This window comes from Mus caroli, chromosome 2 (assembly GCF_900094665.2).
Source record: "Mus caroli chromosome 2, CAROLI_EIJ_v1.1, whole genome shotgun sequence".
In the NCBI taxonomy this organism is placed as follows: Eukaryota; Metazoa; Chordata; class Mammalia; order Rodentia; family Muridae; genus Mus; species Mus caroli.
The window spans coordinates 98,140,713-98,165,437 of NC_034571.1; the positions used below are offsets into that span (position 1 = coordinate 98,140,713).

At 44.8% G+C, this 24,725-nt stretch overlaps 1 protein-coding gene across 2 annotated transcripts in view; it reads right to left on the bottom strand.

Moving 5' to 3' along the window:
- Positions 1-12,333: 12,333 nt before the first annotated feature.
- The window catches only part of Tcp11l1 (t-complex 11 like 1), a 32,853-nt gene continuing 20,461 nt past the window's right edge, over positions 12,334-24,725 (bottom strand). Inside the window, exons 8-10 of one of the 2 annotated variants that reach the window (XM_021154593.2) lie at positions 19,082-19,263; positions 17,838-18,010; positions 12,334-15,664 (exon numbers count right to left, since the gene is read on the bottom strand). In XM_021154593.2, the coding sequence (XP_021010252.1) occupies positions 15,462-15,664; positions 17,838-18,010; positions 19,082-19,263 (558 nt within the window). In that variant the 3' untranslated portion in view covers positions 12,334-15,461. The remainder of the gene's footprint in view (positions 15,665-17,837; positions 18,011-19,081; positions 19,264-24,725) is intronic. The other variant, XM_029474482.1, reaches the window with a different exon arrangement.

Here is a 24,725-nt window from a genome sequence, read left to right on the forward strand (position 1 = left end):
CTCCTTGGTTACTACCAAGGAAATAGACCTCTTCTTAACTCATTTCCAGGAAAGCTGGAAGACTAACTGGACCTTAAAGGGTTGTTGTTCAGAAAGAAAGATCAAACCCAGGAAGTAGAGTAACAACACAAAAAATGGCAAAAACAAAACCAAAGCATGGGGTACTATGTTAGGTTAAATTCATATACTAGCCAGGCTGTAGGGGTGCACACCTTTAATCTGAGCACTTGGGAGACAGGGGCAGGATGATCTCCGAGAGTTAAAGGCCAGCCTGGTCTACAAAGTGAGTTCCAGGACAGCCAGGGCTACACAGAGAAACCCTGTCTCAAAAACAAACAAACAAAAATCAGATTCAAACTGTGGCTTGAAACACCAGCTAAACAGCAGATTCACAAAAAGATACATTTCCATAATCCTGTTGGGAAGTCAAGTGAAATCTCATGTCATTTCCAGAGAATCATTATACTCCAAAGGATATTTTGTCCTGGAGAAGTGCACATGTGTATTCATGCATGCATGCATGAGGGGGGAGGGGGGCTGGGACCCCATGGGGCTGGGACCCCATGCTGGTAGAAGAGAGTTCTACCACTGAGCTACATTATACAACCCACAAGCAAGCAGGGAATCTTTCTTGAGTAAATGACCTAAGAGGACTTGATCCGATGAGATTCTCAGAAAGAAAATTAGTTACTTTCACAAAACAACAAATGATTCAGTGAATACCATGACAATGAACCACACCTCCTTTGTTCTGGGCTCCCAACAAAACTCGCTCCTGCAGTGCTGAGCTTGAAGTCTGTGAATGCCTTTGTTTTTATATCAAAATTAAAAATTGGCAGGCAGTGGTGGCTCACGCCTTTAATCCCAGCACTCGGGAGGCAGAGGCAGGCGGATTTCTGAGTTTAAGGCCAGCCTGGTCTACAGAGAGAGTTCCAGGACAGCCAGGGCTACACAGAGAAACCCTGTCTTGAAAAACCTAAATAGATAGATAGATAAATTAATTAATTAATTAATTAATTAATAATGTTGCCCAGTCTCAATTCCAGCAGCTTAGGCCGGACGGGGAAAGCTATGGAAGTGGGGCCGCCCGCACCTGCTGCAGCGGGGAAGGATCCTTGGAAGGGAGTATAAACAGGACAAATCAGGCAACACTCCTGCCTCCAAGTTCTGAGGCATCTCAGCCTGAATAAGGACAGATGTCAGTGATCTCTGCCCTACAGGAGCCGTTCCCCGGAAGCAGCCTCATTGAATACACAATAAAAGATGAGCTTTTACTCTCTAAAAGTACTGCCACCTAAATGCAGCCATCCTGCCCTTACAGTGAACCCAGGGACTGCAACCTGAGGCAGGAAGGTACATTTTGAACTCTTTCTCTCCCCTCTCCCTTTCCTCCCTTCCCCTCCCTCCCCCTTCTCTTCCCATTTCTTGCTCCTCTCTCTCTCTGCTGGTATCTAACTTTCAATGTTCATGCCTCAGCTTCCCAGATGCTGAGGTTACAGGGAATTTAAATTTAATCCAGCTCCCCACCCAAACCCAGTTTGACATATATTATAGATAGAAATCACTTTTAAACAAAGAAACAAACAACCCAGGCAGTGGTGGTACATGCCTTTAATCCCAGCACAGTGACAGGCAGATCTCTGTGACTTCAAGGACAGTCTGGTCTACATAGAAAACCCTGTCTGAACAAAACAAAACAAAACAAACGAAAAGTAAGTCTCTTTAATAATATCCCATCATTTCTGCCTGAGTCCCTCCAAGCAAATCCAACTCCTCTGTATAAAGCCCGGCACTGAGCTACAGGTAGTTCAGTGGCCACTGAGCATCCACTGCTCTTCCAGGGACCCACAAAACAACTAACAAACTCCAGGCCCAAGGAATCTATGCCCCCTTCTGGCCTCTTAGGGCACTGCATGCATATGATGCACAGACATAGACTCAGGCAAGACACCTGCACACATAAAATAATCTTTAAAAAAAAAAAAAATCTGGGGACTGCTGGCAACTTAAAAAGCACCCAAAGCAAGGCATGTCCGAATAGTGCTGGACCTGCGGCCCGCACTTGCAAAGTCTTCCCTCTTGCTTCTTACCTCTGCACCGCAAGGTGCCTCCTCCACAGAAAGCATGAATGTGGATTTAACTTTCCTGCAGACACCACAAGTACCACCCATCCTTGAGCAGAAGGCTACAGCAAACAACGACTCATACTGAAATGGGGCGTCCTGGTCACACAGGAAGCACTGCCAAAGCCTTTAGGTAGTTTCCAAGTTCTTTCTGCCTCTTGTTCAGAAGTCTATGTCGTTACTAATGATTTGGGGTCTTGCACATGTAGGCAAGCACTCTACCACTGCTCAACACCTCAAAGACTATCTAGTTACCCTATGTCCTTCTTATTGGGGAAAGAAAGATGGTGATCTGACCTTCAGCCTATTGTTTTCTTTTGATATTTTAAGAAAAGGTCTCATTTAGCCCAAACTGGCCTCAGAGTTGCTAGTAGCCAGGGCTGGCCTTGAACTTCTAGTCCCCTTACCTCCACCTCCCAGGTTCTGGTGTTTCTGGTGTTAGCAGCCTGGCTACACTTTCATGACTTTCTAGACAGGCTCAGTGGTGTAAGCCTTGAGGTAGAGGGAGGTGAACCTCTGACCCTGAGGCCAGCCTGGTCTACAGAGTTCTAGGACAGCTGGAGCTACACAGAGAGACAGGTCTCAGGATGCATCGCCCCTGGAAATCAGTATCCAGACCAACCTGGCCATGAACTCGTGGAGATGTATGTGCTCCTGCCACCAGAGTTCTGGGTTTAAAGGCATACACCACTACACTCAGCACATTATTTTTCTTGGAAACAGAAATCAGTAATAGAGAAATTTGTAGCATATATTTGAAGAAATCATCCTCAAACAGCCGTTCATTATTTTATTTATTTACTTTTGGGTGGGGTCTTGTGGGGTTGATCTGGAGCTGCTATGTAACTTAAATATGTTAAAATGTTTGAGTATGTAAAATTCTTTACCCTGGGATCTAGTTGCCCCAATACTAAATTTTCCTGTACACCAGCTTTTGTTGTGCAAACCTTGCTCCCCAAGTTAACTGGTCAATAAAAGGCTAAAGCTTGTGATTGGGCAGAAAGAGGAAGGCAGGACTTCCTGGGAGGGAGAAAGGAACTCTGGGAAGAAGAAAGAGGAAGGCCTTTCACCAGGAGATAGGGGAGGAAACAGATATGACTGACTACAGGCCTAGACGGTATAGCTAGCCATGTGGTGGAATGGGGCTAGGTGGTTGGGCTAACTTAGACGAGCTAGGTGTGGGTCTGCCTAAATAGTCCTAAGCTTTGAAATACTAAAAGATCAGCCGGGCGTGGTGGTGCAAGCCTTTAATCCCAGCACTTGGGAGGCAGAGGCAGGTGGATTTCTGAGTTGGAGGCCAGCCTGGTCTACAAAGTGAGTGCCAGGACAGCCAGGGCTATACAGAGAAACCCTGTCTCGAAAAAATAAAAATAAAAACAAAAACTAAAAGGTCTCTGTGTGGTTATTTGGAGAACTAGCTGGTTATGGAATAACTGCCAACATATTAATTTCCAGTATTAATATCTAGACAATATTAATAACCTTTTTACCGGGTCTTGCTATGTAACCCAGGCTAGCCTTCTGCCTCAGCCTATGAAGTGTTGAGTTCAAGTATTTGCACACCCTGGGCTGGGCTCAGCTGGGAGCCAGGTATTACTGGACAGTTTTCAGAGTGAATGCTCCTTTTGTCTCTGGTCTCTGGGGAATCCAGCTGGAGATCACTCCACCTCATGGCTCTGCTTCTACCACAATGGTCTTGTCTAAAATACACACATTAGTATATATAATTTTTAAAAAGTCATCTGTACCATCTCCAAAGTACTCTCTCGGTCATACAATGTGTCAGAGATTCTGATCACTCAAGTTCCTTAACAATTCTGCTCGAATACGGAGGACTGTTCTTATTTATCAAGATTAGTGGGGATGAGCTATTTTACGTGAAACACAAATCTAATTTCTGAATTAGAATTCCATCAGCACATCTGTGTAAATTATTTCTCTTCTTTTGGGTTATAATAAGATTCAAATAATTTGATTTCTTTAGACCTCATAGGTCGCTGTTGTCCTGCTTTTGATCGAGGCTGTCACTATATATAGTCCAGGCTACTCTTCAACTTGCAATTCCACTGTGTCAACCTCCCAAGAACTAAGATTACAAGTATATTGTGGTGACCTTTATGAAAATTCTGGAATTTGGCTTTATTAAAAGACACACATTAGTATTATAAGAATGTGCTTTCATTTAATCCGTGGTGTGGGGATATGAGGCTGCTTCAGACTGACGACAGCAGCTGACTATCTTGCTCTAGCAGAGGCACGGTTTTGCCAGCTGCAGATAGTTTCTCTGACTGTGTGATATTTGGATTCGGGGAACTTTTCAAAGGGTAAATAAATGCTAGGGCCTGGAGAGGTGGGGTAGGCGGTTGTGGTCACTTAAGGAGGATAGTGATAGTTTGTAAGTTGTCATGGACAAAGAAAAAAATAGATTCAGGGATCTCTCTTCCCTCTATCCTTTCTTCTTTCCTATCTAGTGTTAGGGGGAGAAGTGGGAAAGGGGAATGAAGGGAGGTAAAAAGAAGCCACAAAGTAGCAAAGACCAGCTATAAATGGCACCCAACAAGGGATTATGTTTTTAAAAAATGGGAAATTTGATTCCAAATGCTATAAACTAGAAGGAGTGAAGGAATAGATTTTCCCCCACAAGGGGCCAGCAAATAATTTATTGTGGTTACTATCACTGGAATATCCACCACTCTGCTCCCAGAGAGGATCATTAGTGTTTTGTTTTGTTTTGTTTTGTTCATATATTTTGTTTCAAAAAAGTTTGAAAGAATGGCCGAGTAGTTGGAAAAATTGCAAATGGACATAGAGAACCCTGAGAAACAAAAACAGCTGAAATGGGGGGCGGGGTGGGGGGAGGAGATCACTCTGCTCTTTTGTTTCTGAATGGGTGGCAGAGGTGGCTGTGCAGTGGGAGAGGTTGCAGATGGAAGGAGAAGCACTTCAGAAGCAAGGAGCACTGGGGAAGAAAACAAAAAGGCTCAGTCCCAGGGAGTGAGCATGAGAATAAGAGTTTCATGCAGGAGAAACGAAGGAAAAACTGTGCTGAGGGGCAGTCTGCTCAGAGAAAAGCTGAAAAAGCAGAAAGACAACCTGATAATCACCCAATCAAAACAAAGGGTTAATGCCAAACCAACAGTGCTGCCAGAGTTATAGGAGGGGTGGCCCAGGGTTATGAGATCATCAATTTTCTAAGTAGTCAAGGTTATGTCTTGTCATAACGAGGTTATGACAAGATAGGATGGTATCCTACAGAAATGATAGATCTAAGGCATTTAAAGAGGTTATGATTTCATATGAGATGCAAAACAATTCCTAAATGACTGAGCTACTAAAAAAAAAAAATTATTCCCCAAGATTGGAAGGTATTGGTAATAGCTGTACTAGACACTGGTCTGCAGTTGCAATGATTGACATGGTGGAGGGGGAAAACCATGACTATTGAACAGCAACACAGAGCGAGCAGAATGAATACAGTAAAAGATCGGTTGTGAGGTGAAGGCCTGCAAAGTAGGTGTTGATAGAGACTGTAGAATGGTGTGCGCACCTGGCCCCTAGGTGTTGATAGAGACTGTAGAATGGTGTGCGCACCTGGCCCCTAGGTGTTGATAGAGTCTGTAGAATGGTGTGCGCGCCTGGCCCCTTAAAGGATCCCCCACGGCTAGTCAACTGACTCTGAAAATACTTACTGCTTAACCCTATGACCTTTAGTGTTGCTTTCCTCTTGTGGGAACAGGAGAGGACATAAAAGCCAGCAAAGGCTTGCAGAAGAGGAGTAGGGTCCAGGACACACTGTAGTAGGATAGGAGAGAGAGAGGAGAAAAGTAGGGTGAGAGAGAAGAGTCAGAGAAGACAAGTGATGTAGGAAGAAAGACCGAGTAGGGCTAGAGAGGAGATTGAGCAAGAGAAGATATTGTTAGTAGACAGGAGAAGACCACTGAAGGCACGGGCCCATGGACAAATGCATAAAGAATATAAATGATGTTGGTTTTCACATGTACCATGCCAATCTAATAGGTCAAGCTATAGCTAGAGGTCTCTGGTGCTTTAATTTAAAAGGCTCTGTGCTTTAATTGTGGAAAATGTGGACATTTGAGACAAATTTCTAAACAAGGCATCTCTAAAGGCAACAGTTTTCTAAACACGAGAAAGGCCTAGATTCCCAGGGGTGTGCAGGTGATACGGCAAGGGTTGCCTCTGAACAAATGAGTATAGGGCCAAGAGAGAGATCCAGAGCGACTTTTTGCCATTGGGAAACAAAATGGAGGGGCCTAGGTCAAGGCCCTGCAGCAAAAAGTATGATCTGTTTGCCTCTTATCAGCCAAAGATTAACAAGCAGGCAGAAAAACCTCAACTAAGTACCGCAAATCTAATGCATGATACTGCAGACAGTGTTGCTTTAAAGCTGGCCAGAGATAAACACGTCACACTATCCCCCAAATTCAATGTTATAAAGTAGCTACTAGAGTGTATGGTCATTGCCCGCAGGTACAGGAGGAATGGTAATTCAGAAGCAGTTGACCGCCCAAGGATTCACTGTATATTTCAAAGGGGAAATCAAAATAATGGCTGATGTAAAAAGAAAAATGCAATTTAACACAGGTAATAGGAGTGTTCACCTGTTAATGTTTCCTTATGTCAAAGGCAAGGCCAATCCAGTAAAAAGATCAGGGGCGTTTGGAAGTACTGAAAAATGTGTCTGGCAAACAGTTAATAATCAGAGGCCAAAATTAGTTGCAAGTGAATGACATTGAACTAGATTTTGTGGATACAGTAGCTGATGTAACAACCATTTATTAAATGCTATCATTTTCTGGGGGATTATTACACCCCCTTTTACTCCGTAGTATCTATTGATAGTTTCTACCTCACTTCTCAAGTAAACAACACAAAAACACTATATTTTATTAATAAGTTGTAGGCGTTATGCTGGGCACATTGAGCTATTCTAATCCTTCCACTTGTTAAAACCCACACAAATGCCCATCACCTGCCAGCCTGGTGTGTCTCAGGCTGCTTCTGCTCCATCAGCCTTTCCTCGGGACTCACTTCTCTTGGCCTCAGGCTTCTGATGGTTCATCCCATGTAATGGTGACTCTTACCTCCGGCTTCTCTCTCAAGAGCTCATACTCAACTCTCAGACCTGACCTCCATTCTACCCAGTCACAAGCCCCAACCAACAGGGGATTATTATCAGGGAGCACTACTTACAGTACATTAATACAGTGCCCCAATGTCAGGTTACAGTCTGGTTAGGGGCTCAGAATTCAGTGTTGGGAGCCGACTCTTAGCAGAAAGTGGCTATCATCTCTGCATCCTTCTTGGGTTATTTACTTACAGATTAGTACTTTTCCACCCTGACAAGCGACTTGTCTTTCTATCATGTTTTTGCAAGCAGCCCACCACAGCTAAACACACTCTGATAACACCGTGTTTTTCTCAGAGACATCCTGGACTTGTGGTTAAGTGTCTCCAGCTACACTCCCCAGCTTGTGCTTATATACCCATAGTTGCCTTTCAATAAACGAGACTTGAAATAGCCTGCCATTTTTCCCCCCCAGACAGGGTTTTTCTGTGTAGCCCTGGCTGTCCTGGAACTCACTTTGTAGACCAGGATGGCCTCGAACTCAGAAATCCACCTGCCTCTGCCTCCCAAGGGCTGGGATTAAAGGTGTGCACCACCACTGCCTGGCTTGAAAAAGCCTGTCTTGTCTCCATTCTTCACATCTCTTGCCCCTCTATCCCCACTCTTTCCCACTGACTGACCCACGGGCCAAGTCAATTCAGCTTCTGAATACAAAGTGCACAAAACCCCAACCAACAATCATTTCACAAAAAAACCTTGGCACTCAGAATGGCCACTTCAACAGATTTATACCCAGTTTCTAGAAATTGGGAAGTTATTTCAGATAAAACAAATTGTGTGATGGGTTAAATGTGTAGGGCCAGAAAATCAAATAGGAAAGTTAGGGCCTTATGTGACTGACATAACAATAAATTTATGGGAATGAAATTTATTAGAGCAGTGAGAAACAGAACTCAGATTAATATCCCCTCAATATCAGAGACAATTCCTCAAATAGTGGATCAAGTGGAAGATGCTTCTGGGGAGGATGCTGAAAAATGTCATCATGATACAATTTGCAAAACACAAGAAAATCAAGAAGAAGGAAGACCAACGTTTGGATACTTCATTCCTCCTTAGAATAGGGAACAAAATGCCCATGGAAGGAGTTATAGAGACAAAGTTTGGAGCTAAGATGAAAGGATGGACAATCCAGAGACTACCCCACCCAGGGATCCATCCCATAATCAGCCACCAAACCCAGACACTATTGCATATGCCAGCAAGATTTTGCTGAAAGGACCCTAATAGAGCTATCTCTTGTGAGGCTATGCCAGTGCCTGGCAAATACAGAAGCAGATGCTCAGGCTGGAGAGATGGCTCAGTGGTTAAGAGCACTGACTGCTCTTCCAGAGGCCCTGAGTTCAAGTCCCTGCAACCACATGGTGGCTCACAAACATCTGAAATGAGATCTGATGCCCTCTTCTGGTGTACTCATATAAATAAAATAAATAAATCTAAAACAAACAAACAAACAAAAAAAGAAGTGGATGCTCACAGTCATCTATTGGATGGAACACAGGGTCCCCAATGGAGGAGCTAGAGAAAGTACCCAAGGAGTGGAAGGGGTCTGCAACCCTATAGGTAGAACAACAATATGAAACTTTATATACCCCAGTACAGGGAAATGCCAGGGCCAAGAAGAGGGGTATAGGAAACTTTCGGCATAGCATTTGAAATGTAAATAAAGAAAATATCTAATAAAGAAAAAAAAAAAAGAATCACAGACTATGCCAGGCGTGGTGGCGCTTGGGAGTTTGAGGCCAGCCTGGTCTACAGAGTGAGTTCCAGGATAGTCAGGGCTACACAGAGAAACCCTGTCTCCAAAAAAAGAGAGAGAGAGAGAGAGAGAGAGAGAGAGAGAGAGAGAGAGAGAGAGAGAGAGAGAGAGAGAACAAAAAAGAACCATAGACTACGCAGGTTATCCAAAACCAGACACTACATGGATTGAGTTTCTAAATTTGTAAGGTTTGTTTTGGGGCAGGGGTGGGGGAAAGGAGGCACTGCTGATGCTATACCAACATCCCCACCCTTCTTCCCTTAAAATGGCTGACTAAGCCTGTATGGATAGAGCAATGGCACTCCTGCCACGCAGGAGGAACTGCAACAGGCAAGTGAGCTTCCTGCAGAGGCACAGCCCCAGGGCCTTTGTCTCTGGATTGCTTCTTGCTGCTGCTGTGCCTCCTCATGCTTGTCATTGCTGTGCTCCTCCTGTATCTAGCATGGTGTGAATGGGCGTGGGGAGACCCTCACTGTCTACAGTCTGGTGTGATTGCTTCTTGGGAGACTGCCCACTCTACTGGGCAATTTTTCTGCAGATCAATATGAAGATGGACTTTCATAAAATATTGTATGTGAATTAATAACTTTGTGGAATTCATGACTTAAATAGTTTTAAGAAGTTGAATAGTTGATAGAAAGTTTAAGGCAATAGTTTAAGTTGTTTTGCCAAAAAGATATAATAAACTTAGAATTAAGAGTAGAACGTGCCCCTTCCCTTGTAGGACAGTGAGGGCTGCAGAGGTTGGGATAGGAGCTTTCATGCATTACAAGCACATAATTGGGAGAAAAGAACAGGCTTGGGACAAGTTAATGATCAAAGAAGGCATTTCATTCTAGCCTAGGTCTGAGTTCCTGGATCTTGTGATCTAGGGATATGCTCAGATTTCAGTGTGTGCACAAAGTACAGGAGGACATGAACAAAGAGTAAGTAGTTCCACTATGAACTTGCTTTTTGAAGTCTTGCTTAGAGCAAGACTGCAAAAATAAGACCTAGGATAGGTGGCCTAGTTCTTGGTAAATACAAACTGTCAGCTACACACAGGAAAAACTTGCTTCTATTGACTTGGCTTGCTTAAACCTTGTTAATCCATGACAAAAGGATTATAGCTTTGGGGTTATGAACTTGTAGAGAGAAACATAGATGGGAAACATTTAGTTAAGTATGAGTTTCAAAAGATAAATATATAGCTAATTCTGTTGTAATTTCCTTTGTATAATAATTTTATTCTGTTTTGGAAGAATATGTTTTGTAGTGATTTAGAGAATATATAACTTGGGGCTATGAGGTAATCCTTGTTATTAAAGAGAGAATTTTTATCTTAGATGATACAAAAGGACTAAGAGAAAAAAAATTAAGTTGCTGGAGCTTGCTCATTGGAGCTTTGCTCCATCCACCAAATGTATGTGTATGTACGTATGTGTATATGTGAAATTGTTGGACCTTTGCTCTCTCCAGCCAATGTGTGTATGTGTATGTACGTATATAAAGTGGTTGGAGCTCTAAGTCTGCTTCATCCACACACACAGAGAGAGAGAGAGAGAGAGAGAGAGAGAGAGAGAGAGAGAGAGAGAGAGAGTCTATGTGTGTGTGTGTGTGCACATGTGTGTGTGCATGTGTGTGTGTGTGTCAGTGTGTCTGTTCTGTCACTCTTTTTGCAAGCCCCAGAGAATCCCTCAGAGAAAAGTCTGTTGAGTGGTCTAACTCTAACACTAACTCTACACCCCACCTTGGTTTACCCTGGATCTCCAAGCTGGTAAGTAAATCACAGGCTTGCCAGGTCCTTCCAGCACAAGAAAGTGAAGAAATTGACCAATTATTAATAGGAAATTTGTTAGAAGCCTCAAATTTTCATGAAAAATACCAAGCTAACAAACAGTAAAGGTTTAAAGAAAACAATTTCTAGCATCTATCAACAAGCTAAGGAAATGATAAGAAAGTGTCCTACTTGTTTTCTGTATAACCAAACTCCATTACTTGTTGGAAGTAACCCTAGGGATATCAAAAGAAATAAAATCTGGCAGATGGTTTTATTTTGCCGAGTTTAGAAAACTAAAGTTTGGGGCTCAGCGGGTAAGAGCACTGACTGCTCTTCCAAAGGTCCTGAGTTCAAATCCCAGCAACCACATGGTGACTCACAACCACCCATACTGAGATCTGACACCCTCTTCTGGTACGTCTGAAGTCAGCTAAGTGTACTTATGTATAATAATAAATAAATCTTTAAAAAAGAAAAGAAAAGAAAACTAAAGTTTGTACATCACACCATACCACATACATGCGCAGGGTTTCAGTGGACAACTGCTTTGAGTTCTGAAGGAGCTGATTCTGCAAGTACACATATACTGGAAGTAATGGCTATTGTGGGGATACCTGGAGGAATTAAGACCAACAACACCCCACATATGTTTCCAGTAAGACGAAGCAATTCTTTACACATTATAATATAAAGTACATTACAGGTCTACCACAAAATTCTACAGAACAAGCAGTTGTAGAAAGATTTAATTGTACTTTAAAAGAAATGCTTATAAAACTAAGAGGAAGAATAAAGACCCAGGGATGGATTAAACAGTGCTCTGTTAACTTTAAATTTTCTGAAAGTAAGAAAGGAATAATAGCAGCTGAGAGACACTGAGTTATAGAGAAAAAACTGTGGCATTAAGTCAACCTGTATACACTCTAAGGATGTGGTAAAATCAGAATGGAAGGAAGTCAGTGAAGGTTTTGCATTGGGGACACAAATTTGTTTATATTTCCACAGGAAATGAAAAGCTGTGAATTGAGGGGAGGTCTTCTGAAAACCTTGGCCACTGACCCTAAAAAGAGCAAAGGAGGAGCGCCTGACCAGTCACTGCCTTCCCCTGCCAGCCAGAGAAGCCTGGGCAAGAAACATTCAGCTCCTAACCACGGACAGGCCTAGGAGCAGGACTCTGGCCTCCTGCACTGCAGCCACCCACAGGGCAGAGCAGCCACAGGCCTATGAGCAGGACTTAAGACAGACTATACTGAATACTGCATCTTGCATGTCCAAGTTAGGGCTGCAAGCCAAAGGCTCATAGAACTCGGGGCAGAGGTTTAGAGACTTCAGTGAGGAACTCCAGAACACAAGATGCTAGAAGATGAGATAGTCCAGGAGCATAAAATGTTCAAGAAGCGGTATCCACATTACAGGGAAGAGAAGCATTGCTGTTAGGTTTCTTTTTTTTTTTTTGGTTTTTTGAGACAGGGTTTCTCTGTGTAGCCCAGGCTGTCCTGGAACTCACTTTGTAGACCAGGCTGGCCTCAAACTCAGAAATCCGCCTGCCTCTGCCTCCCAAGTATTGGGATTAAAGGCGTGTGCCACCACACCCGGCCTGCTGTTAAGTTTCTACCTCACTCAGTTGTGTATATGCTCCTGAGGAATCAACAGAAAGATCACATCAGATACCTGAGAACCCTGGGAAAGACATTGAAAAGAATGGAGAAACAGCTTCAAAACTGCATAGTTAGTAGCTAAAACAAAGAGGGGGAATAATATGATTTCTTTTGTGTGCCTGGCCCTTTAAAGGATCCCCAGCTAGTCAACTGCTCTCTGGGAATGCTTACCTGTTAGAACTGCTTGACCATTAGTGTTGGTTTCCTCCTGTACTTCTGGGAACAGAAGAGGATATAAAAAGCCAGCAAAGGCTGGGTAGGAGTCCAGGAGACAGGAGTAGGATTGGAGAGAGAATGGGAGTAGAGGGAAAGAGAAGGATCACAGAAGACAGGTGATGCAGAAGAGAGAAGACTGAGTAAGACAGGTGATGCAGAAGAGAGAAGACTGAGTAGGGCTGGAGAGGAGGGTGAGTCAGAGAAGCTGATCCTAGCCAGAGAAGATACTGTTAGGAGAAAGAACCCACACAGATCCCACACAAAGTAGCAAAAATAAATAAAAGCTACAGTAGACCATTAAAGACATGGGCAGTGCCTGAGGATGAACAGATAAGGGATATGACCCATATTGGTTCTAATGTACATCATGTTGATAGGTCAAGCTCTAGCTAGTGGTCTCCAATCATCAAAATGCCCTGTGCTTCAACTGTGGGAAATACGGTCATTTGCAAAGAGACTGTGACCAAACCAAAAGCCTCAGATCTCAAGATGGCCAGTCCATTAACTTTGAAAAATACAGTACAGCACTGGGAAGTGGAGTGAGCAGTTTCTAGGGGCAATGGTTTTCTTAAATCTCAAGCAGAAAGAAGGCCTACGCGTCCCAGGGTGTATACGAAAGGTGGCAAAAGCTGCCACAGGGTTCAGAAATGCAGATCCAAAAGAGATATTCAAGATGATTTCTTACAGTTGGGAAAGGGCCTTCGGGGTCTGGCAGCAGAAATGACAAGCCATCTCAGCTAAGGGGCAGCATGCTGAGCAAAGAAACCTCCAATGGGCATTAGATGTTCACTGAGCAGTACTGCAGGCAGTGCTGCTCTAGAAAAGGCCACAGGCAAACCTCTCACTCTCCTGAAAAACTCAAGTGTTACATAGCAACTACTGGAGTTTACGGTCCTTTGCCATCAGGAACGGTAGAGAGGGTCTTGCAAAGGTGAGGTTTGACTTCCCAAAGATTCATTGTGCATCCAGGAATTATAGATCAGATTTCAAAAGAGAAGTTAAAATTCCAGCCTATGTGAAAAGAGATGCAATTTAACACAGGTGACAGGATGCTTTGCTGTTAATTTCCCTACATCAAAGGCTATTCCAGTACAATGAACAGGAGGGTTTGGAAGTCCTGGAAAATATATGTTCTGGCAAACAGCTGTTAATGATCAGAAGCCAAAATTAAAATGGCAATTAAATGATATTGAAATAGAAGGTTTGGTGGACACAGGAGCTGGTATAACAATCATTTCACAAAAATCCTGGCACTCAGCATGGCCACTTCAAAAGGTTTAAACCCAGTTTCTAAGAATTGGAAAGTTATCTCACCAAAGTTAAGTCTATAACCGTGGTGTTTGGAATTCTGGGAACTTTTCAGAAGGTATATAAACAATGGGGCACCAAGAGGCAGGGTGGGTGGTTGCTGGTCGTTAAAGGAAGATGGAGAACGGTTGTGGTCTGTTAGTAGCCACAGTCAAATGAAAACAAAAGAAAGATTAAATTTAGGGACCCCCCAATCCTTATTTCTCTCCTATCTAGTGTTAGGGGGAGAAGCGGAGGGGAGGATAAAGGGTGGGAAATAGACGAACCCACAAAGTAGCAAAGACCAGCTATAGCATGTCACCGTGCCTGGCTTCATCAGCTTTAACTGCCACAGTCAAGGCTCCGGAGTACTTCTGTAGAAAGAACCGCATTTCTATTTTGTTTTGTGAGACCGGGTTTCTCTGTGTATCCCTAGCTGGCCTGGAACTCCTCCTTCTATTGACCAGACTGGTCTAGAACTCAGAGATTCACCTACCTCTGCCTTCCAAGTACTGGGACTAAAGGTGTGCACCACCACACCTGAGTTTAAGTTGCAATTTCTGGTTCCTAAGCTGCTCCTGAGCTCCTGGGCACAAACAATTCTTCTACCTTTTAAAACTGAAGCTCCAGGGGCTTATGGCTTCTCAATACAGGCATGTGTGTGTGTGTGTGTGTGTGTGTGTGTGTGTGTGTGTGTGTATACATCCTTCGTTGTTTAGATGGGGGAGATCAACCCCGGGACCTCGTGCAGGCTAGGCGATCACTGGCCACTGTACTACATACAAGCTGACACAACAAGCTTTTAAAAATCAAGTTCTATCCATTGGGTATGGTGGCAGAGCTCTGTAACCCTAGCATTTGTAAGGCAGAGGCAGGAGGATTAGAAGTCTGGGACAGCCTGTTTTACATAAGCAAGTTCCATACCAGCCAGGGGAGTATATATAGAGATGCTGTTTCAATAATAATAGAAAATAAATTATTAAGTAACTCTGCTGTAGACCAAAGGGCTCTGGAACACTGTTAGGCCAGTCCCAAGAAGCAATCAATGGGTAGAGTGGGAAGGAGCCGGTTAGGACACTGTAAGGCTATAGACAGCCCTGCCATAAGCACCCACAGGAAGAGTAGTGGGAGGAAGGCTGTAAACAGGACAGGAGGATAAATCTTGGCTTATGACTGCGGGCACAGAGCATCTGAGAAAGAATGACTTTTGAGAGACAACTGTCTCAGGTTTCTTGGGAGAAGCGGCTCCCCCAACCTGAGGAGGCAGGATCTGAGACAGAGGCAGCCAACTGTTGAAGGCTCTGAGCTCCTACTCAAGAGAACCAAAGCTCCTTAGGTTTGTAAACTTGCACTCATACATACGGTCCTCAAAACAGAATCCAGTGCATCCTTCCGTCCCGTGGAACCAGCGCTATTAAACAGGAATGTACGCAGGCCGCCATTCTCCGAAGCCCGGCACAGCACTGCGAGAGCGGGGTCTCAGGAGATGAGAGCTGCTGTGGCAGCTGCATCCTCAGGAGCGGACGAGGAGCTTACTAAGGATTGCGTCGTAGTAAGGACAGAACACCATCTTGTTATAGTTGACCAGGCGCACAAATTTCACAGCAACTTCTTCCAGCTCTTTCTGAATGGGACCCAATCCCCCAGGCACAGTAGGCAAGGGCTTCTGATGACCAGAGGCAAGGTATGTCTCCAAGAAGGTCAAAATGCGGGACTCTGTGGCGAAAGGGAAGAGTAATCAGGGCTGTCTCTTCAAGGCGACTTTATTCATGTCTGGTTAGGTTTCAGATAAGGGAGTCATCACTTTCTCGGGGAAGTCTTTCCTAGTCACCCCCAGATCAGATCCGTACAACTTTGCACTTCTGAGGGGAAGAACATATACGTGCACACAAGGAGTCTGCGGCAGCATCCTCTGCTCTAAAGAGGATCAGGCCACTGAGGCCACACTGGCCACTGCCACAGGGCACACATGCACAGAGAAGGAAAATAAAAGCAAGAACAAGTTCAAATGTGGGGGCGGGGCTGGAGACACAGCTCAGCCTTAAGAACACTGTACTACACACACACACACACACACACACACACACACACTTACAATACATGCCTTTCATCCCAGCAGAGATAGATGTACCTCCATGAGTTCAAGACCAGCCATACCTACATAGAGCCCTTGTCTCAATAAATACATAAAATCTTAGAAAGAAAATGTTCAAAAAAGTAAAGAGGGTTAAATATACAGCAGTGTGGTAGAGTGAATGACCCTGGATTTAATTTCCAGAACTTAAAATATTAGAAGGGAAGAGAAGGGGGAAAAAGGAGGGATGGAAGGAAGATAAAACTTGTCCTGCTAACTTCTTCTGTCTGTCATGACTGAACACAGGCTTCCTTCTTTGATGCTCACAATGGGAGACCACAGAAGTCATCTGTGGTCTTGTTTGACTTAGAGGAACAATTTTGGTTGATACCTTTCAGCTTTGCCTCTCTCAAGTACAAACAAAAGAACCCACAACACAAACACACTGACAGCTGAGTCCTACACTTCTCCATTCCCAAGGGATCTGGTTCTTCTGAAGTTCCTAGAGCTGGAAACTCCCCAGGATCAGAGTTCTGTGTCATTCCCACCTAGGACTGCTGTCTGTAACTACGACGAAGCCAGACAGTGGTGCCGCACACTCAGGAGGCAGAGGCAGGTCAGATCTCTGAGTTCGAGGCCAGCCTGGTCTACAGAGTTCCAGGACAGGCAGGGCTACACACAGAAACTCTGTCTCAAAAACCAAAACAAGACAATGGGACAAGAAGGAGCACGGAGGCTTCGGGTGCTCAAAGGCCTTCCCTGCGAGATAGAAATCTCTGATTCAAAGAAGCCTCCTCCTCTTCCTCAGCGACCCCAAGCTGAGCTGTGGCTAACGCAGGGCTGGGTAAGGCAAGCTTTGAAAAACTGTCTTAATTTTTAAAAAATCCACAGTATTCATTTTGTATAAAATGACCTAGTAACAAGGATCTGAGTTAAGGTCTGTGACACTAGAGTCAGAACCTTTGAGATAAGGATGGGTTCTGGTCCTTGCCTGTCCTTCTGGGCAGCCTCACCACACTCTCCTAACCCAGCAGCCCTCAAACCCCCCTCATACTCCATCAAACCCTCTGGGAGTCTATTGCTGCTGTGGTCACTGGCTGGTTTAAGGCAAGGTTTCACTATAGGTCTCAGGCTTGCCTGGAACTTACTATGTAGACCAGGCTGGCCTCGAACTCACAGAGATCCGCTTGCTTCTCTCTCCTGAGTACTGGTTAAAGGACTGTACTACATGCCTAGCTCTGTTTTCCTTTGAGGGCCTGCCCTCCAGCCCTCTGTTCTAATCACTGCATCTTTACTGTTGCTTACACAAGCTAAAGTCATCTTGGAAGAGGAACCTCAATTGAGAAAATGCCTCTGTCAGATGGAGACAGGTTTGTGGGATATTTGCTTTTCTTTCTTTTTCTTTTCCAAGAGAGGGTTTCTCTGTACAGTCTTGGCTGTTGTGGGGCTCCCTGCACCAAGATAGTCTCAAGTTCAGGAACCTCCTGTCTCTGCTTCCCAGGTGCTGGGATTAAAGGTGTGTTAATTATTGATATAGGACACCCCAGCTAACTTGAGCAGCGTCACCCTGGAAGGTGACTTGGGCTATATAAGAAAGCAGGCTGAGCAAGCCATGGAGAGTAAGACAATAAGCAAAATTCCTCCATGGCTTCTTCTGCTCCAGTTCCTGCCTCGAATTCCTCAGTGACAGAGTATGACCTGACAATTCTAAGATGAAACAAATCCCCCCTCCCAACTTGCTTTTGGTCATCGTATTTCACTACAGCAATAGGAAGTAAATAAGACACCCTCCAAGAGAATGTCTCTTCAACGTACCCATGATCCTGCGAATGGGGTCATCGGGACTGGCGAGGGCCTGAATCTGGCCCTTGAGCACAGTCTCCTTAGCGACGGAGAATGGAGAGGGGCCACACAGGGAGAGGCAGCTGCTCACCTCCAGGCAAACCTTCTCGCCAATGGAAGCCAGGGCGTCCTCCAGATGGAAGGAACTAGAACAGAGAGAGGAACGGGGAGCAGGAGACCAAGGGATGCAACCCTGGCCCTGTCTTGACAAGGATGACAGCACTGAGCGAGCGTGTGGGACCCGTGGCTCCCTCTCCTGCTCCCTCACCTCCTAGGCTGTGATCCTTTCTAATCATACCAAAGCGGTTGCTCTCTGCTGTGGTTGCTGTCTGCTGTGGACAGGGTCTCATAGCTCTAGAACTTGTACTTTACAGCGGAGGAAAACTGCCAACTTCTGATGCTCCTGCCTCTACTTCCCAAGATTAGAGCTGTGAGCTACGATGTCAGGTTTTACAGTGCTCTGAGCATGTTAGGCACATGCAGTAGGCATGCACTCTCCCAACAGAGCTACATCCCAAGCCTCAAAGCACAAAGCTCATGCCATCAGTGAATAAGCTTAGAGCTGGCTTCTAACAACCAACAGAGAAAACACAGGAACCAGAAACTGGGTAGCTGTGGGGCAGGACAGGGAAGCCCTATTCATCAAATGCTCTTCTGTATCTTGATTTTTTTTTTTTTTTAACCATGCTGGAGATCAAGTCCCAGGCCTCATACATAGTAAGCACTTTGCCAGCTGAGGCATATCCCCGACCTCTGCAGTTGTTTTAGTTGGTTTGGTTTTTTGAGACAGAAGACAGCTAAGGCTAGCTGTGGATTTCTGGTTTTCCTTTCAGGCGCTAGACTGTCCTGGGGCCAAAGTCTACGTTCCACTGGATTCTCTAAGGTCGTGGTATTTACTGCTAGTTGAACAACTCAGTAGGTGCAAGTCAGTGGTTAAACATAGGACAAATTCTACCTCAGGAGGTGTCTACTTCAGTTCTATTTGTGTTAGAATGTTCTGGTCACAGCTACATTGCTCATTGTGGGCTCTGAGCACAGACATTTGAAAACCACAGTCCTAGAGCCTTGTTAAATTCACAGTTCCCTGTAGCTTGAACATGATAGCCATAAATAAACTTCAGGTAGGCAAAGTCTTCTCTAATCTCCTAGCGGCCTTACACTGGGAAACTCCTACTGTACACCACAAGTCCATCCACTATAGGGTCCCAGCCACTTACGGCAGATGCATGTCCGTTAGCAGAGTCTTCACCATCATCTTGAGCTTCTCGGCAAAGTCGGCATGCCCAGAAATTCCCGGTGCAGCGGTACTGAACGTGACCAGCAGCACGGCTCCCAGGACGGCCAGCTGCTCCAGCTGGAGCTGGAGCTCTTGGAAACGAGACTGGTCCATCAAAACTGTCTGCAATGAACACACGCGGCACTGCTGAGCAGAAATTCAAGCTGGCCAGCAGAGGGCAGTAGAGCCGCGCCTCCGCCTGCTCTGTGGTGCCCTTTCAGATGTCCTGCATGCCTTTCAGAGCTAGAACAGCACCACACTGTTAGCTGAGGCAGGTCTGGCGATAAGCCCAACCCTTCACAGGACTATGACCTCAGGCAAGTGCCTTTACTGTCTGAGGCTATACAAAAAGGGACAGCCCTTTTTACAGCCCCTTGAAAGATGAAGAAACCCCCAGCAGGGGAGCAGTTGAAAGCCACTACTCCATCAGTAGGAGGGGAGGTACAGTAGCAGGAAGGGAAGGGAAGAAAGAAGATGAAGCTAGGGTGCCCAATGCCTTCCTATGTGCCCAGAACTAACTGTCCCAGACTTGAAAGGGAAACATTCAAGTCCTGAGGTGACCCCATTTTTATCCCCCACAAACCAGGAAATCACCTATGCTGATAGATGGGAGAATCTTGAAGCAGAGCCTATGGTTATTCATCCTCATATCCATAGCACAAAGGAGCTCCAAAAACTCCAAGAGCTCCAAGGTGGACACCCCTCCACCCACCCACAAATACACCCAGAAAGCTGAGACAGGAGGATTGCTATGAGTCTAAAGCCAGCCTGAGATACAAAGTGAGGCCGTCTCAGAACAAACAAAAACAATAACCACCTCAGGTATGTAAATAAAGAGAACAGTCAGAAATGACGAATTGAGCAGAACTCATAACCACATAAAAGCCACCTGAAAGTGGACTGCGTTTCATGTTAAAGGACCCAGGCCTTCCCTACCAGAGACAGTAGTGTTAAAGGACCCAGGTCCCACCCTACCTGACTACCCCTAGCTACCAGAGGAGATGAGGGAAGAGCAGCAAGGTCAGTTCAGAGGTTTTTGGTTGTTTTCTTTGATTTGGGGGTGGGGAGGCTTGGGGACTGGATCTCATCACATAGCTGTGGCTGTCCTGGAGCTCACTCTGTAGACTAGGCTGGCGGCAAACTCAAAGAAATCCACCTCCCTCTGCCTTCAGAGCACTGGGGTTATAAGTGTGCACTGCAACACCTGGCCCAGGTCTGAGTTTTCACAGGTTAATCAGACAAACTTTAAGAACCTCTTTGCTGGGGTCTGGAGAGATGGCTTAGCAGTTAAAAAATACCGACTGTTCTTCCAGAGGTCCCGAATTCAATTCCCAGCAACTACATGGTGGCTCACAAATATAATGGGATCTGATGCCCTCTTCTGGTGTGTCTGAAGAGAGTGACAGTGTACTCACATACATAAAATAAATAAAACTAAAAGAAAAAAGAAGAGCGAGAGAAGAAAGACAGACAGAATGAATGAATGAACCTGCTTTGCTGTAAGAAGATAACAGGGATGTGGTCTATGTTGTAATCCTGAAACGTTGAGGCAGGAGGATCAACACGAGTTTGAGAATGGGCTAGAGTGTTGAAAACAAGAACCAGAAAATGGAGTCAGAGGCCGGACGGACTCCTTAGCAGGTTAAACCTCCCTGAAGACTGGGGTTTCTTCATTAACAGTTTCCATTTATCTCACTGCTCACAAAGGCATGATGTCAGCTAGCATGGCAGGACTTGACTTCAGGATGCAGAAGACTGCTAGTAACAGACATGCAGTCCCAGTAAAAGCCACCATCTTCCCAATTGTAAGAGAAGTGTCAGGTCGAGAACTTCCCTCCAGAAGATCTCGTGCTACTACCCAGTGTCACAATTTCTAACAAGCCAACACCATCTTTAGGTCCCCTTTCGTCCCAACAGGGAACTCAGGCAAGAAGGGAAGCTTACAGCTCTTGAAAGGAAACATAGGGGCCATGACAAAGACATTTACAGAAGCTGCAGGTCTGAAGCTGAAAAAAGGAACAAGTGCTCTCAAAGAAGGCAGAGGAAGCCACACGCCAGCTTAGTTTCTGCCAGAGAAGTGGAGAACCCCTCATTAGTCACCCTCTTGAATGGCTCCTGCAGCTAGACCTGCTTAGGATAATGCTCTCTGTAGGAGTGACAGGAGTTTCTGGAGAGCAAGCTGTGAAGCAAAACCAGGGTTTTCTGTCTGCTTTTTTTGGTTTTGTTTTTTGTTGTTGTTGTTTTGGTTTGGTTTGGTTTGGTTTTGGTTTTTTCGAGACAAGATTTCTCTGTGTAGCCCTAGCTGTCCTGGAACTCACTCTGTAAACCAGGCTGGCCTTGAACTCAAAAATTAAGGATGTGCAACACCCATACACACCTTTTCTTAAAAAAATAAAATAAAATAAAAAATAAAAGACAAATTGAATAAAAACAGTATAAAAAGTTGAGTAGAGCAGACAGGAAGCACTTCACACCACTGGTGGGGCTGTGGGAACAGGCGAGCAGTTTCTCAAAGTGGTGTGCCTGGAGTCTACCCAGAAATTGTGACCCAGGATACAACCTATAGAGTTGAAGCTGAACGTCCACACAGTATGCAGCCACAGTCCCAGCTGGGAAGGAAATGAGGTGTGCCCACACAGTTGGAGACTGACATGATGAGCCCAGAAGACATCATAAGTAGGCCAGGCACAAAAGGATAAATGTGGCATGATTCCATGTACACAATGCACCTGGACATGCTGGGCCTGTTATCATAGCATTTGGAAGGCTAAGGTTGGAAGTTCAAGGCCAATCCGGGCCACAGGAGACCCTGTCAGAAAAAGCCAAAACAACCAGAAAGATAAAAATTAAACTCCTAGAGTTATTAAATTTGTGGACTTGCAGTAAAACGGTAGGGGCTTCTTTCTAAGTCACTGTTCCATTGCTGTGAAGACACACCACGACCAAGGCCATCCTTATAAAAGAAAGCATTTCACTGGGGACTTGCTTATTCTTTTGGAGAGTTAGTTTATGTCATCATGGCAGGGAGCAGACAGGCACTGGTGCTGAGGAGGAGCTAAAGGACTTGGCTTGGCATGAGCTTCTGAAACCTCGAAGCTCAGTGGTGAAGAGAACTGGCTGCTCTTGCAGAGCACCCACATGGGGGTCCTAACATCCTATAACTCCAGCTCCAGGGGATCTGATGCCCTCTTCTGACCTCTGTGGGCACTGAACTCACGGGCACATGTCCACACAGACATACACACACAATTACAAAACAAAACAAAAAAATCTTTGTTGTGGTAGCCCTGGCGCTGTTTGTATTTTGATGCTAATTCAGCTTCTCTAGTAGGGGAGACTTCCGACTTCTGGGTCAGACAGAGGTGAGTGGAAGAGGCAGGAGAGAGATGCGGGCTTTTGGATGGGGACAGTGGGAGGGATGTAGCTACAAGTGCCCCCCCCCCCCCATTTAGATGGTGAATCTACCAGGATTTGCCACTGAAGGATTTAGATTTAATAAGGCTTACAAGCCCAAGATTCTAGTTGTTGCACCCAGCGACTGAGTCATCACTGATTCTGAACTATGACTCAGTTGGGTTCCAGAGAGAAAGGTACAGCTGCAAAGTGTGGGTTTGCAAGAAGTGCACCCCAAAAGGCCATGGGAATTTTGAAGTGTGGGGTTGGTGTGGTAGCAGCTCGTTTGTGGGAATGTAGCAAGCTAGGTGGAGAGATTTCAGAGCTGAGTTAGAGAGTCTCTACCAGATGAGAACAGGCTGACCATGCCCACCAGTGCCCGGCCAGGCAGCCTGCTGGAGACTCCTGGCATAGCATGGATTGTTTTTTTAGTATTTCCTGGAACAAATCTTTTAAATTTTATTTATTTTTACTTCCTATGCATTGGTGTTTTGTCTGTCTGTCTGTCTGTCTAAGAGTATCTGGAACTGCAGTTGTTACAGACAGTTGTGAGCTGCCATGTGGGTGTTGGGAATTGAACCTGAGTCCTCTGGAACAGCAGCCAATGCTCTTAACCACTGAGTCATCTCCCCAGCCCAAAAAAGGAAATCTTAAAAAAGAAAGAAAGAAAGAAAGAAAGAAAGAAAGAAAGAAAGAAAGAAAGAAAGAAAGAAAGAAAGACAAAAATCTCAAAGCCCACTGCCAGTGACATACATCCTCCAACAAAGCTACACCGCCTAATCCTTTCCAAACAGTTTATTAACTGGGACCTAAGCATGCAATTATATGAGCCTACAGGGCCATTTTCATTCAAACAACCACGCTGACTGATGGGTAGAGTTTCAGAGTTTGTGGAGATGGAGATATTCTGCAGTGAGAATGTCTGCACAGTGACATGTATGTCTTTAATATCACTTGACCATATACTTAAAAATGGTAAAAATGGCATATTTGTGTCATATTTCACAATTCAAAGCACCATGGGGTCTTCAAGATGACTCAGCAGAGCCGGGCAATGGTGGCACATGCCTTTAGTCCCAGCACTTGGGAGGCAGAGGCAGGCGGATTTCTAAGTTCGAGGCCAACCTGGTCTACAGAGTGAGTTCCAGGACAGCCAGAGCTACACAGAGAAAACAAGATGGCTCAGCAGGTAAAGACACCTGCCATCAAACACCATCACTTAACTTCGATCCTCAGACTCCACGTGGTGGACAAAAACAATTCCTGAAAGTTGTCCTCTGACCACACTCCCACGTTCACCTCCCACAACAACATAAGCAAATGTAAAAACAAGTAATTCTTTAAGTATAATGAAAAATCAAATGATTAAGAACTGGTCCATGCCACTAAGTATCCCCACTGTGCTTCCCAAAAGGAGCCAGCTGTATACTCGTTTATAGAACTATCCAGGGGATGGAGAGATGGCTCAGTGGTTAAGAGCACTGGCTGTTCTTCCAGAGGTCCTGAGTTCAATTCCCAGCAACCATATGGTGGCTCACAACCATCTGTAATAGGATCCGATGCCTTCTTCAGTATATCTGAAGATAGCTACAGTGTACTCATATACATTAAATAATCTTAAACAAACAAACAAACAAACAACAAACAACAAACAACAAACAAACAACAAGAACTATCCAGAACAGACAAATATGGAAAGCAGAACTCGAAGGAGGAGAAAAGTCCGCTGGCTGACGATGTTGCAAGGGGGACTGTATAAGTCTGAAAATATACCAGAAAGCACTGAGTGACACATGATAAATAGGAAGAGACAGGTAGATCTCCATGAGTTCAAGACGACCCAGGAATGCATAGCAAGCTCCAGGACAGCCAAGGGTACATGGAGAACCCCTGTCTCAAAAACACAAAGGGAGGAGAACAAGAGAGAATAATGAGGGAATGGAAAAGAAAGACCACATTGCACACTTTCTCATATGTAGAATGTACACATATGTACACATACAGAGAGAGAAAGAGAAGAGAGAGAGAAGAAAAGGAAGGAAGACACATAAATGTAAAACCAAGCAGAAAAGAGAAAGAGAAGGGACAGTAATAAGGATGAGGATGAGCAATATATGAAATGTCACCATGAAATCCACTATTTTATTCGCTGAAAATTTAAAGTGGTTATAGTTTCAAATGAAGACATTTTT